At 45.4% G+C, this 15,019-nt stretch overlaps 1 protein-coding gene across 1 annotated transcript in view; it reads left to right on the forward strand.

The window, feature by feature from the left end:
• The first annotated feature begins 4,886 nt into the window (after nucleotides 1–4,886).
• The window catches only part of p3h1 (prolyl 3-hydroxylase 1), a 73,615-nt gene continuing 63,482 nt past the window's right edge, over nucleotides 4,887–15,019 (forward strand). Inside the window, exons 1-4 of the mRNA XM_061783953.1 lie at nucleotides 4,887–5,525; nucleotides 13,113–13,265; nucleotides 13,374–13,563; nucleotides 13,642–13,776. Of these exons, the coding sequence (XP_061639937.1) occupies nucleotides 5,064–5,525; nucleotides 13,113–13,265; nucleotides 13,374–13,563; nucleotides 13,642–13,776 (940 nt within the window). The 5' untranslated portion in view covers nucleotides 4,887–5,063. The remainder of the gene's footprint in view (nucleotides 5,526–13,112; nucleotides 13,266–13,373; nucleotides 13,564–13,641; nucleotides 13,777–15,019) is intronic.

Genomic DNA, 15,019 nt, shown 5'->3' on the forward strand with positions numbered 1-15,019 from the left:
GCTACGCTGTAGTCATGTCCTAATTTCCGCGATCAAGAGACTTGGGGAAAAAAATAGCGGCCATTTTAGGGATTTAGTAGTATTGCTTGAAAATTAACAATAAATAATGCAGATAACTTTTTGTAGCATGCGTATTGTGTTAAATAAAGAACTATTAATATTTGCCGTTTCCTGATGCTCCATGTCGCCAAAAGTCGAGGGCTGTGCCTCCTGCGCCTCCTGCCTGTACTTACTTGTTGAATGACAATGAACCAACTCGTACATGTTTTCAGTAACTTCATGCGATGAACAAAGGGCTAATGCTAACGCACTGTTAAAATTAAAATTGAGTGTTCCCCAAAAAGGCCAGACACTCTGTTTGAATTATATGTAGCCAACAAGCTTTATTGTTAGCAAGGACGTTAATTTGTGTTGTATATTGACTTTAAGTTTACCTTACCTGAGCAATGCTTAATCGTAGGTCCAACATTTTACATAACTGAGCTCAAAATGCTACTCCGAATGAAAGTTACCCGTACAACATGTCGATAATTTTTTTTATAGCATGAGCATTGTGTTAAATAAAGCACTTACTCCAGCTGCCGAGGAGCAGGCACGGGGGCCTGTTGCAGCTCCATTGTTTTTTTCAGCCTGCCGGCATTGGGGAGCACAGGAAACAGGGGCAGGGTGTGCAGTAACTAGGGAAGATGAACTAGAAAACACGGGTGGTACGAGATGAGGTGAGGAATTTGGAACGGAACGAAGTGACTTTGAGGCAGGTTTGGGAGGACGTGATGGGACGGGCGTGGAACGAGGTGTGGAAACAAGTAATAAATTATGTGGCTTTGAAATGGGGGCAGAATGACATGACAATGAAACTTGACCTTTACTTGGGCGCCTCCGTTGGCCACCAAGAGGAGGTCCCAAATAGATGGCCAACCGGATGGCAAAGTAAAGGTCAGCTGGAAAGCCCTTTGGCATGGACTCAGAGGGATCAGGAAAAAGGAACTCTTGGCAAAAATTGACTGGGACAAGAAAAAATAGGAAAAACAAATAAAAAAAATAAAATCAAAATCGGAGAGGAGGTTAACTAAAATGGGGCCATCTTGACAATCTGAAAAATCTGGGGGGAAAAAATAGGTGAAGGGCAAATGTTAGGGCTTTGTGAATAACTGGGGCAACTCGGGGACACTGGTGAAAAGGACAGAAGAAAGAACGATGGGGCTTACAGGCTGAAGGTGGGCTCGGTCGGCATGCCGAGGGTGCTGGGAGGCAGACTGGCGACGTGCAGGGCTACTCCGTGTGCTTACCTCCTGGGTCCTTGTGTGGTCGGTTCATTCTGTCAGAGCTTTTGGTTTAATGTGGTGTTGGAAGCAAAAAGGCAAGGGACCCAAGTGCAGGGAAGCAGGGAGGCAAGGCAAGAATGCAAGAGTCTCAAAAAATATATTTTAATTTTCAAAACAAAAAAAGCAAACAAGGATCATGAAGGTAAATGCTAAATTAACAGTCTAAAAAGCTACACAAAGTAACAAAGGATCACTATGAGACAAAGAACTTGCCACTACAAGAAAGAACTAGGAAACGTGACATGAGACAACAGACTGCAATCGACAAATGACAATGAACCAACCAGAGCTGAAAGAAACTGTTGTGTATTAATCTCTTCTGTTGTCCCCTTTTACATATGCCGCGATGCGCGCTGGGAGATGGTAATGGTGACGTCATTACGTTGAGTAAAGAGAATAAAAACGCAGGTGTAATGGCTTCCCGTCTCCCCAGTGTTCTTTGATTGTTATACTCTCATAGACAAGTATATAACAAAACTGGCGACGAGGTACGACCTCACGTTTGTTGTTTTCGGCATGGTAATAAGAAGTCCGCGCTTAAAGGTGAAGGCTATTGTGGAAGCTCCATCTCCCACAAATTTGAGTCAGTTGAAGTCCTTTCTTGGATTGTTGACATAGTATACAAGATTTATGCCCAACCTGGCTAACATGTTAAAACAGTTACATGTACTGCTCAACAAGACAACAACATGGAAATGGACTGACATATGTGATTCTGCATTCAAAGACGTGAAGTCAGCTCTCGTCAACTCAGGGGCCCTGGCCCACTTTGACCAAAAACTACCACTACAGCTGGCATGTGACGCCTCACCTTATGGGGTGGGTGCAGTTGTGTCACACATCATGCCATCTGGAGAAGAGAAACCAATCGCCTTTGCATCAAGAACAGTGAGTAAGGCAGAAAGTAATTACGCGCAGATTGAGCATGAGGCACTTTCTAGTGTTTGGAGTTAAGAAATTTCATCAGTATCTCTTTGGCAGGAAATTTATGCGACTGACAGACCATTGGCCACGAACCTCTATTTTTGGGTCTCATAGGGGCATTCCATCGCTGGCAGCCAGCCGTATGCAGCAATGGGCTCTGCTGGTGTCTGCCCATCAGTATGTCATCAAGTATAGGAAGTCAGACCAGGCATCAAAAAGTTGACGGGTTCTCTAGGCTTCCTTTACCTGTTACACACGCTGAGTCTGTGCAGGCTGACATATTTTACTTCAAGGAGGTGACAGCTGCTCCAGTCACCTCAGTTCACGTGAAGACCCCGTTATGTCCGAGGTTGTTGATATCATCACTCGGGGTAGGAGAGGAGAGATGACACCCACTTTCAAGCTGTATCTGGTGCGACAAGATGAACTTTAAGTCCAAAATGGATGCCTTTTGTGGGGCTATCGTTTCATCATTCCACCACCGCTTAGAGAGAAAGTGCTTGCTGAGCTTCATGCGGGACACTGCGGAATGGTGCGGATGAAAGAAATGGCACGGAGCTATTTCTGGTGGCCTTGCCTGGATGCAGCCATAGAGGAGAAAGCAAGGTCATGCACTGACTGCCAAAAAGGAAGAAACATCCCACAACTGGCACCCTTACATCCGTGGAGCTGCCCTGAAGAACCGTGGCAAAGAGTTCACATTGACTTTGCGGAACCATTAACGAACCAAATATTTTTAGTGGTAATTGATGCTCATAGCAGCCAGAAGCAGCTGTCTTGAAGAGCACATCTGCAGAGAGAACCAGAGAGCTCAGGTCTATATTCAGCCGATTTGGTCTACCTCAACAACTTGTTAGTGATAATGGCCCACAGCTAGTGTCAGAGGAGTTCAGAAAGTTCATGGAAGAAAATGGTATTCAGCACATTAAGTCTGCGCCTTATCATCCTGCTACAAATGGGCTTGCAGAAAGATGTGTACAAACTATGAAGCAAGCGCTCAAATCCTCACCAAGCTCATAGTCCCTCAACCGGCGCCTCAGTGCTTTTCTGCTGTTTTACAAAAACACCCTAATGCTACAACAAAGGTGTCTCTTTTCTATGTTCAAGAAAACGCTCTGCACTCGACTTGATCTTCTAAGACCTAAAAAGACCAAAGACATTGTGCACCTTCAGCAAAAAGCTCAAGTTGAAAACCGGACCAGGGCAAAGCTACGGTCATTCACAGCTGGCGATAAGGTGCTTGCCAGGAACTACACCAGTGGTGTTAAGTGGACACCCGTGACAGTGATTGCAAAAACAAGTCCTGTGTCATACACTGTAGAAACCATCCATCCATTTTCTGAGCCGCTTCTCCTCACTAGGGTCGCGGGCGTGCTGGAGCCTATCCCAGCTGTCATCGGGCAGGAGGCGGGGTACACCCTGAACTGGTTGCCAGCCAATCGCAGGGCACATAGGAACAAACAACCATTCGCACTCATAGTCATACCTACGGGCAATTTAGAGTCTCCAATTCATGCATGTTTTGGGGATGTGGGAGGAAACCGGAGTGCCCGGAGAAAACCCACGCAGGCACGGGGAGAACATGCAAACTCCACACAGGCGGGGCCGGGGATTGAACCCGGATCTTCAGAACTGTGAGGCTGACGCTCTAACTAGTCGGCCACTGTGCCGCCCTGTAGAAACCAGTGATCAGTTAATCTAGAGGAGGCATGTCGATCAATTACTCCCCATTTCAGGACCAACGGAGGACTCTCCTCATTTACCATCCATCATTCCGGAGCCGGAGGTCCATCAGGAGCAACATTCATTCCCTGAGGAACTCCAAGAGAGACCTATGGAAATGGACAGTCTCCCAGGCACACTGAAGCCAACTCAGGGGCTAATGCCAGACACCACTCCCAATTCAGGATTCATAAAATCCCCTTCAAAAGAATTGCTGACTGACTTGGCCGTAGGTTGTACTTACCTCGGCCTCCTTACAGACTGAATTTGTAGTCTAGTGACTAACCCATTCCACTTTATATTTATATAGTTTCCACAATTAGAAAAAATGTTCCATGTGCCCCCTTTTTACTTCTAGCACCTGCCCCTCCAAAGCTCTTTGCAGACCCCCTGTTCAAAGTACACCCGATTGAAAATTTAAATTAAATAAAATTAATAAAAATTTGAAAAAGGAAAAAAGAAACGCCGGGGTGGGTAAAAAGTAAAATTTGTTCCCCCCACCTTTGACACCAAACTTATGCCGCTGGAAACAACTTTTTTGCCCTTCACATTAATTCAATACAAAAAAAACAACATTGGTAAAGCATTTAGGTTTTTTCAATTACTGTATATTGTCATTATCCATCCATCTGCCCATCCATCCATGCCAGACCCTATTCCAGACTTTGGGCGAGAGTCTGGGTGCACCTGGGAACTTGTCAGTCAATCGCAGCGCAATCCTTCTCATTTTCAATCCAATTATTCGCACATTAATCATCCACTTATTTGTGGGGACCATTCATTGTCATGGACATGTCGATAAAAAGGAAGAAAAAAATTGTCTAATATGAATTGTTCCCGACCAAAAGTAAACATCGCTGACAAAAAGTGCTGAGTGTCCTTTAGTGAAGAGGCGGGGCTGATCCAAAGCCACGCCCACCTCTTCACTTTTCGATGACTCCAAGCTTGTAGCCAGTTTTGGGTTGAGACTACTGGCCGCTATTTTGATCACTTTTCAGTCAAGCCTCCGAAAACACTTAGTTTTCAAAATATGCCCGGAGCTCTCGTCCAATCTTAATCCAAATTCTTCGTGCGCACGAGAGTTCAGGAAAAATGGAGCTGACTTTAACGCTCACAGTCATTTGCGTCGCTTTGCCGTCATGCGCGTCGAGCTCTTATTTGAGCAGTAATTTTGTTTTGGAGCCCTGTGATTTCCTTTTTGACACGGCGGTGGAAGCCTACTATAAGGGAGACTGGCTCTCGGTAATCCTGAATATGGAGAAGGCTCTCCGGAACAGAGCGACAGTCCGGAAGGTAAAGGCAGACTGCCGACTCGGATGCGCCAACCGGACCGTTTTCGAAGACCCCATGCCCGGCCTCGGAATTTCCATACCCGGGGCTGGATCTGTGGAGGATCTGGGTTTCTTTCGGGAAATTCTCAAACGCGCGGACTGTGTGAATTCTTGCGAAACGGAGAAACTCGGTACACCGACTTTGCATCAAGTCGGTGAAGCGGTGGAGTTGGAGTTCAAGAGGAGGACCCCTTACAATTACTTGCAAGTCGCGTATTTCAAGGTACAGTAGTCCTGTGCAAATAGCTGGTGCCTGTAATCACTGTTATATATTTGGGCAAATGCATAATACTGAACGGAGACTTCCGTGTACTAATTAGTAGACGCAAACTGAGGTTAAATGTCCTCAACGTGTAGCCTAAATCCTAAAAGTATACCCACCCAGCCCCCCCCTTCCCCAAAGCCCTCTCCCAATCAAACAGCAATGCCACGTCTTCAGGAGGAGTCTAGCTTCTTAAAATGGGAAATATGGTGGTCCTTTTAAAATCTTTGAATTTGTTTTCATGTTACTTTGAATTAGTCTTTAAAAACAATTACTGCATCATCATCATCATCATCTTCATAATAATTAAACAATATGTCGCATTAGTTTATATATTATATTCTAAGCTTCTGCAGTTTTCATCAGGTTTTATTATATGACCCCTTTTCACAAGTGATTTTTTTTGGTTTTTTTTGAGCGGGGGGTGGTGGGGGGGGGGGGGGGGGGTTATATATGCTGAATTAACTTGTCAACGTCAACTAATTCCACCTTCACTTCATCCAAATTTGATGTAGAATTTCAGAATAAGAGAGTTTTGAACTCTGCTTTGCCTTCAAATTCATCCATCAATCCATCCTTCCATTTTCTGAGCCGCTTCTGCTCACTAGGGTCGCGGGGGTGCTGGAGCCTATCCCAGCTGTGATCGGGCAGGAGGCGGGGTACACCTTGAACTGGTTGCCAGCCAATCGCAAGGCACATACAAACAAACAACCATTCGCACTCACATTCACACCTACGGGCAATTTAGAGTCTCCAATTAACACATATTTTTGGAATGTGGGAGGAAATCGGTGTATCCGGAGAAAACCTACACAGGCACGGGGAGAACATGCAAACTCCACACAAGCAAGGCCGAATTTGAACCCAGTTCCTCAGAACTGTGAGACAGAAGTGCTAGCCAGTTTTCCACCGTGCCGCCCTACATTATGTATTTTGTGTAGTAATATATTTTACATGCATATTGTGAAATATTGGCTGGTTGTGGGAGGCTAAGCTTAGGGAAGCATTGTATACTGTATATATGTGTGTGTGTGTGTGTGTGTGTGTGTGTGTGTGTATGTCCGCGCGCGTGTGGATGTATGATTAGATGTACTTGTATTATGATTTTTATTTACTTTTAATTATTATTTTGTATATTCGTGATGCAATGTTTCTGTTGAAAGGACCCCTTGAAAATGAGATGGCACATCTCAAAGGGCTGTCCTTGAAATAAATACAAAATAATGCACTATGTATATATTTTTTAGCGTTCTCCAAACTTTTTCGCACCTTTGACCGTTTTCATGTAAACACATTGTTGGTTATTTACACCAAAGGGACAAATAACCATGTTATACGATATGTGTGATTTACACACACAAGGCCGTATGCCGTATTCCGAGTGTTACAACGGTGCTGTAAAGTGTCTTTGTGTTGGCCGGCTTTGTTTTTTAAGATGAATAAAGATCTTGTCAGCACGGTGTTGTTGTCCGCGCATTATGCCCCATAATGATCTGACTGTGAAGCTTCATTTTGTGTCCCTGCCCTTGCGGGCCGCCCCTCGGCGAGATTTTATTTGGCGCCCCCTTTTCATTTGCAATTTACACATGTTAAATACAGAATTTGAATAGCACTGCTTTTAACATGGTTTTTATAAAATAACAACACCCAATTTTAAAGTAAAATAATTTTATTACTATAATTTAAAGTATGAAAATGAAAAACCCAGTCGATACGTTTAGACTACTATGCATGTATAATATACAACATATATATTTTTTCTTATATGCGTGTTAGTAGCGTAGAAAAGGCCAATGGAGACATCAACTGAGTAGGTTTAGTCTCCAAAAATGATCTATAATAGTTAAGAAACCGCCAATACATCCAGTACATTGTTTTTTTTCTTCTAACATTTGCTTGAGTGTTTACATTTACCAATGGAGTAACTTTCTGTGATGATACAATTTGAAATATTTTGTAGCTTTATGGGAGTAAAAAAAAATTAAAAAATAAAATTTTTTCTTGGGGTGTTTATGGTTACCCAAATATATTCGTGTGTATGGCTAAATGAGAAACAGTGAGTTTGTGCATGTACGTTAGTCCCTTTATGAAGTCCAGTGCATTGCCTTGCTTGTTCCACATCAAATATGGCAGACGTGCTGACGTCCCACAACAACAATCCACGCGGTGTTTATATATACATATCTATGCTAACAATCTTAGTCTTTTAATGGCAAAGTTTCCAATTTCAATCTCCGCGTTCTCTATCATTTTAATGTCTTATAAAAATCATTCATAACCAGCATCAAGCTTTGTTACGATGATTGTTTACAGGGCAGGACTTTTATGCCGCTGAAGCCAATTGTCAAGGTTTGGGGGAGGGGTTGGATGCCCCCCTCCGGGTGGATGCCCAAGGCCAGGCCACTCCCTTTGCACACCACTGCAGCATTGCCATTTTAAGAGCTAATAGCAATAATTAGTTTGAATATAATAAAAGTATATTAAAGGTGCACTCTTCCCCAATTTTGTGGCGCCCCCTTTGCATTCGCCAATTCTGCCTGTAGCGTATATTGATTTTTGGATAAAAGCGTAGTTAATTTGGAAAAGGAATACGTCGGAAAGTAAACGCCTGTCCAAGCTTCAGCCTGCTTGCTTTGTGGCCAAAATTGCTTCCAGTCATGACGTCATGCAGTCTTGGACCAATCCTAATGCAGGACAAGGGTCGTGTACCCGGCTACAACCCGGCTGTCCAACTGAAGTGTGGTGGCATTAATTATGTAAATTATAAAAGTGTACAGGACTAAAGTATAAGTGAGGGGATACACAAGCGATTTGCATATTCATTAGTTATTTGTTACAGTAAGGGGTGTGTGGCTGCGGATAAATGCAAGTGAATTGATACCGTTTTACATGCACAAAGACTGACAGAAGTGTCCTGTAATTGCTGTGGCCGCACCGCGGTGGCTGAGGACCCCACCCAATCAATCGAGGGGCGGGCTCAGGCCCAGGGGTCCACCCGAGAGCAGCCCGGCGGACGGGACAAGTCCCACACCGAGGTACCCAGGGTGGTACGCCAGCCCCACCGAGGCGCCACGACAACCGGCCAGCCAGCGGGGGCCACAGGGACCCAATGCCACCCCCCCAGCCAACCACCCCACCCCACCCACCGCCCCACACGCCCAGTCACCCCACCCGCCAGGCGCCCCCCCAACCCGCAGGGCCCACGATGCAGCCAGTCCGTGCCCAGCCCAAGGGCGGGAGAGTGTCCCTTGTTTGTTGGAAAGGAGGGTGTATACGGCCACCCGACAAGGGAACGATAAGGGGGGGGATAGAAACCCAAGGAGCAGCCCCATGAGAGGTCAGCCCCAACACCAAGCAGGCATCCAGCCCGGGGGGCCCGGCATCGGGAGCACCGACATGCAAATAAGTGAGACCCACCTCCCCCCCTGTTACTTTGACTGCCAGGACCCCGACTAGCAGTCATAGGCCCTACCCCGTGTATCAGTGCCCCCCCCCCCCCCCCCCCCACCTGAGTGGTGTGGTGCATTAAAATTTGGCGAGGTCAGTGAGTCGAGGGTGTGGGGGCAGGGCTGCCAGGCACTACTGCCTAACAGCCAAACCCCCACCACCCCCTAGAGATAGGTATATGTGGTGCATTAAAATATGGGGAGTGTGTGTAATGCATTTAAAATCCAGAGGGGCAAGCAGGGCTGAGGTGCAGGGCGCACGGACCGGGAAACAGCACAGACGTACTGAAACCCAATCCGACACCCACACCCTCCCGATCCCATACCAGTCCCCCAGGAACCCTTTGATGTGCGTATGTGCCCAGATGTGATTAGTGAGAAATATATACAGTGAATGGTGTGAAAGTGTGTGCTAAGTGAGTGATTAAGAGGCATGGCTCCCGCAGGTCGGGTCCATTAGGCCGGACAACCACCGACGAAGAGGACCGTCCCACCCAGACCCGCATCACCCCCCCCCCACCACACACACCCCCACCAGCACCCACTACCCGCCCTTGAGAAGGGGGTCCGGTACCCCATACTCCCGGAGTATCCCCAACAGACCTCCCTGAGGGACATGGTCGAACACCTCCTCCAAGTCCACAAAACATATGTATACTGGTTGGGCAAACTCCCATTCACCCTCGAAGACCCTGCTGAGGGTTTAGAGCTGCTCCACTGCTCCATGGTCAGGACGAAAACCACACTGCTCCTCCTGAATCTGAGATTTGACTTCCTGACGGACCCTCCTCTCCATTACCCATGAATAGAGCTTACCAGAGAGGCTGAGGAGTGTGATCCCCTTATATTTGGAACACACAGTCCCACAACATCCAGAGCCTTCAAGAACTCTGGGCCACCCACCAATCCACTCCCAGGGCCCTGCCACCAAGGAGCCTTTTAACCACCTTGGTCACTTCAACCCCAGAGATAAGAGAACCAACCTGAGACCCCAGATTCTGCTTCCTCATGGGAAGGCGTGTGGGTGGAATTGAGGAGGTCTTCGAAGTACTCGACACACCGACTCAAAACGTCGCAAGAGGTCAGCGGCACCCCGTCCCCAACTTACACAGTGTTGGTGGTAGATTGCCTCCCCCTCCTGTGACGCCGGATGGTGGACCAGAATTTCCTCTGAGCCGTCCGGAAGTCGTTCTCCACGGCCTCACCACACTCCTTCCACGCCCAACTTTATGCCTTTGCGACCACCAAAGTTGTGTTTCGTTTGGCAAGCCGGTACCCATCAGCGAGCTGCCTGCGGAGTCCCACTGGCCAGAAACGCCCGATAGGACTCCTTCTACAGCTTGATGGCATCCCTTACTGTTGGTGTCCACCAATTGCCGCCACGACAGGTACCGATCACGTTACGGCTACAGATCCGGTCGGCTGCCTCAACAATGGAGGCAGGGAACATGGTCCACTCTGACTCTCTGCCTCCCCTAGGACGTGGGGGAAGTTCTGTCGGAGGTGGGAGTTGAAGCTCCTTCTGACAGGGGACTCTGCCAGACGTAACTAACAGACTCTCACAATACGTTTGGGTTTGCCAGGTCGGACCGGCATCTTCCCCTACCATCGGAGCCAACACACCACCAGGTAGTGATCTGATGATAGCTCTGTCCTTCTCTTCACCCGAGTGTCCAAGACATGCGGCCACAAGTCCGATGACACGACCATAAAGTTGGTCATCGAACTGTGGCCTAGGGTTCCCTGGTGACAAGTACACGTATGGACACCCTTATGTTTGAACATAGTGTTTGTTTTGGACAGTCCGTCATGAGTACAGAAGTCGAATAACAGAACACTACTCGGGTTCCGGTCGGAAGGGGGGTGTTCCTCCCAATCATGCCCTTCCAGGTCTCACTGTTGTTTTGGAAATTAAATCAGGAAACTTGTCTTTTGTAATTTTAACAATATCTTTGCAAAAAGAGAGAGAGTTAGGAGAGGTTACAGTTGCTTCGCATCTCTGTCTGTCTCTGAAGAACATGGAAGAACAACGCACTGTTAAACTAAAATGGGAGGGAGATGAGGAAAGAAGAAAGAAAGATCTATTCACACAGTTATCTTTTCCTTGAGAAAAAAGGGAGGCCAGTACAACCACCGAGACAGGATGACAGAAGGGAAGAGACAATTAAACTACTACGTACATTTGAAAAAGTCACACAAGAACAAAGAATGACTGAAGTAACAAAATCACACTAAACTATGGGATAATTTAATAAACTATGGGATAATATAATAAAAGAGTATAGACTATTTTCTCGTAACACTGTCATTGCGGCGGCACGGTGGATGACTGGTTAGACAGGGGTTCAATCCCCGGCCCCGCCTGTGTGCCGTTTGCATGTTCTCCCCGTGCCTGCGTGGGTTTTATCTGGGCACTCCGGTTTCCTCTCACATCCCAAAAAACATGCATGAATTGGAGACTCTACATTGCCCATAGGTGTGACTGTGAGTGTGAATGGTTGTTTGTTTATATGTGCCCTGCGATTGGCTGGCAACCAGTTCAGGGTGTACCCCGCCTACTGCCTGATCATAGCTGTGATAGGCTCCAGCACTCCCGGGACCCTAGTGAGGAGAAGCGGCTCAGAAAATGGATGGATATTAAACCAATCAACCAATTATTTAATGAGAGCATGAATACAAAATAAAAAAAATCATACATTTAATTAATCCTTTTTAGGAAGATCGGCTCAATAATTTAACGAATATTTGTGACTCTTGATCATGTCAATGCTCGGTGGGCCAGATTAAACGATGGAGTGTGTCCCCTGTACTTTGAAAATCCCTGAATTTAACTGGTCCAAGTCTGAGCAGCAGCATTTTCTTTCACCATTACAGGTAACAGGCATTTAACTGCATTGGTGAATTTTCCGACCCCTGAGCACATTGTTGCTTTTATGCAATATGCTCTGCATCGACACAAAACTCCCATTAAAAATAATAAAAAAAAAAATAATTGTGCAATGTCAATCCAAGTCGTGTGAGATTAGAGATATTGGCTGGGGAATGTTGATACAATATGAAGCTACACTATGACTGAGTTTGATGACAAGCAATAGGCTATTGTCCGATCAGAAATTAGTCTGCATGTCATTTAAGATTTAGTTGTGGCTCAATATCAATGGGATCACGGCGAAACGGACGAGCTTGCTTAAGGTGGGAGCCCATACATAGTCAGGATTTAGCATACAAAACCTGCTAGCAAGCAGGTTAGGTTCATGGAGTCTGTTACTGTGGTGGCTGAGTCGGAATTCCTCTTACCCGACTCTTTGAAACGGGTCGTTCAGCCTTCCCCTAATTTGACCCTCAAATTCGTCCCCCCTCAGAGCAGCTGCACAGCCACTGTAAAACAGGATAATTTGCTTTGAACATCATGTAACCCCACCAAATAACTCGTTCTATTGCCACTTTCATTCATCTGTCATACAACATCTCGACAGCCTAGAAGAGCCACACATTTGAATGCCTTTTTAATTTTGCACGCGGTTTAATAAATAGCATACATACTCCGGATTGTTTACACGAAGTGTATTGTGTCTATTGTGTGGAGCAAGCAACAAATGTGCTCCGCCCTAGCGGTTGTGCCCCAAAACAACCATATAAACTGTTTATACCACAGGTCAGCCCTGATCTCTGGGAGACAGAACCTGTCTCCTTCTTGAGCAGTTTGATGGTTAGACATTCCCATGGTGTTTATTCTTGCATGTAATTGTTAGAACAGATAAGGGCGGCACCTTCAGGCATCTGGAAATTTCACCCAAGAATAAACAGACTTGTGCAAGTCCACAATTATCTTCCTGATATTTTGGCCGATCTTTTTGACTTTTCTATGATGCTACAAGCAGTGTGTTTCAGGTGTGCCTAGTTCAGATACATCCACAGATGTGTCAAACTCAAAGTTATCAATAAACATATCGGAAGCTTCCAAGGAAATGACATCATCATCTGGGTCTTCCCAGATTGTTTAAAGTCATAGTAATCTTACTGTATGTAAACTTCCGACTTTGATGAAAGTAATGAAAAATTGCAATGCAGAATGTCTTCCATACTTTTTTTTTTTTTTTAGATAAATAAGCTGGACAAGGCAGTGGCAGCAGCTAACACATTTTTTCAAGCAAACAAAGATCACAAGGAGATGAGACAGAACCTGGACTACTACAGCACAATGTCAGGAGTGGAGGAAAAAGACTTCAAAGATCTTGAAGCCAGACCACATATGGTTTGAAATAAATGTTCTTTTCTTGAAATAATATCAATTGTTGGGCTTTGACATTTGACCTCAAATTAATCTTTCAACTTGTGTTACTGTCTGTATAATTATGTTCAGGTAAACTTCTTGGCGGGGAAGAGTTACTACAGCGACAACTCTTTCGGCCTGGCAGCCAAACTATTTGAGGTGGCTGTAGATGAGTACTTCGTTGCTGATGAAGAGTGCAGAGCACTTTGTGAGGGAAGCTACAACTATGATGGCTACAATTACATGGAGTACAATGCTGACCTCTACCAGACAATGACAGGTGACGCATCATACCATACCTGATTCAGGTAAAGCGACCCATCAATAGACTTTTTATAGTGGTGTATTTGTGTGTCAGACCATTACATACAGGTACTAAATTGTAAGCAGCGCTGTTCCGTGGAGCTAGCCTTTGCTGCTGCTGAAAGTGACAAGCCCTTGGAGGATTTCCTTCCCTCACATTTTAACTACCTGCAATTTTCCTACTACAACAGTGAGTATCTTTTGTAGTATGTGTGACTGTGTTACGTCACTTATCCACTCATGGTCATTCTTTATAGGATATAAGAATATTTCAAATTCAAATACAATACCTCCATCCATCCATCCATTTCCTTTACCGCTCATCCTCACTAGGGTCGTGGGGGTACTGGAGCCAAGCTATCTACGGGCGGGAGGCGGGGTACACCCTGAACTGGTCGCCAGCCAATCGCAGGGCACACGAAACAAACAACCATTCGCACTCACAATCACACCTACAGGCAATTTAGAGTCTCCATACAACCTATCACGCATGTTTTTGGGATCTGGGAGGAAACCGGAGTGCCCGGAGAAAACATGGGGAGAACATGCAAACTCCACACAGGCGGTGTCGGGATTTTAACCCCGGACCCCAGAACTGTGAGCCGGATGTGCTAAACAGTCGTCCACCGTGCCGGCAAATACAATACCTGTACATACAAAAAAATCTGGTTTTATTCAGTTCCGCAATCTCCGGAATGCAGACACTCTCCTTCAACTACCCATCAGCCATCCATTTTCCATCACTACTTGTCCTCAATGTGGAGGCTGACTTTGGGCTGGTGTACCATGGACTGATCGTCATTCAGTCCAAGGGCACATATACACAAACAACCATTTACACTTGCATTCACATATATGGGCAATTTAGACAATTAATCTCTCATGTATGTTGGTTCCAAATGTTTTTGGAATCTGAAGCTGTAGCAGTCAGACAAAATGCACGCAAACTCAGATAAACATGCAAACTCAACAAAGCACGGCCTGAGCCGAGTTTCGAACCTTCAAAGTTTGACTGTTTTACCTTTTCATTAAATTGGAAGTTGACAATTTGTTGAGGATTTATCCACAAATAGTCGTAGCCAATAAACTGTATTTGCATTTTTTTATTCATTTATTTATGTATTTATTTTTAGAAATGAGCTATAAGCTCGTCACAAAAAATATGTATTTTAAATGGATTTAAATGGACTTAACTCAAGATAAAATTAAGTGTGGAATTAGCATTTTTGTTGCAGGTACATTCTGTATCTTAGACTTTGAAATCATAAGCCTGTAAACGGTCCTCACATGCCCAGATGTACTGTAATTAAAACCTGCTTTGTAGGTTAAAATTAGGTGGACTTTCCATATAATATGCAGTATATTGCACCAATGCACGGCAACCTGTGGCTACAAAGCCACATGTGACAATTTAATTATTCTGTTGTGGCTCT

The sequence above is a fragment of the Phyllopteryx taeniolatus genome, chromosome 9 (assembly GCF_024500385.1).
Source record: "Phyllopteryx taeniolatus isolate TA_2022b chromosome 9, UOR_Ptae_1.2, whole genome shotgun sequence".
NCBI lineage: Eukaryota > Metazoa > Chordata > Actinopteri > Syngnathiformes > Syngnathidae > Phyllopteryx > Phyllopteryx taeniolatus.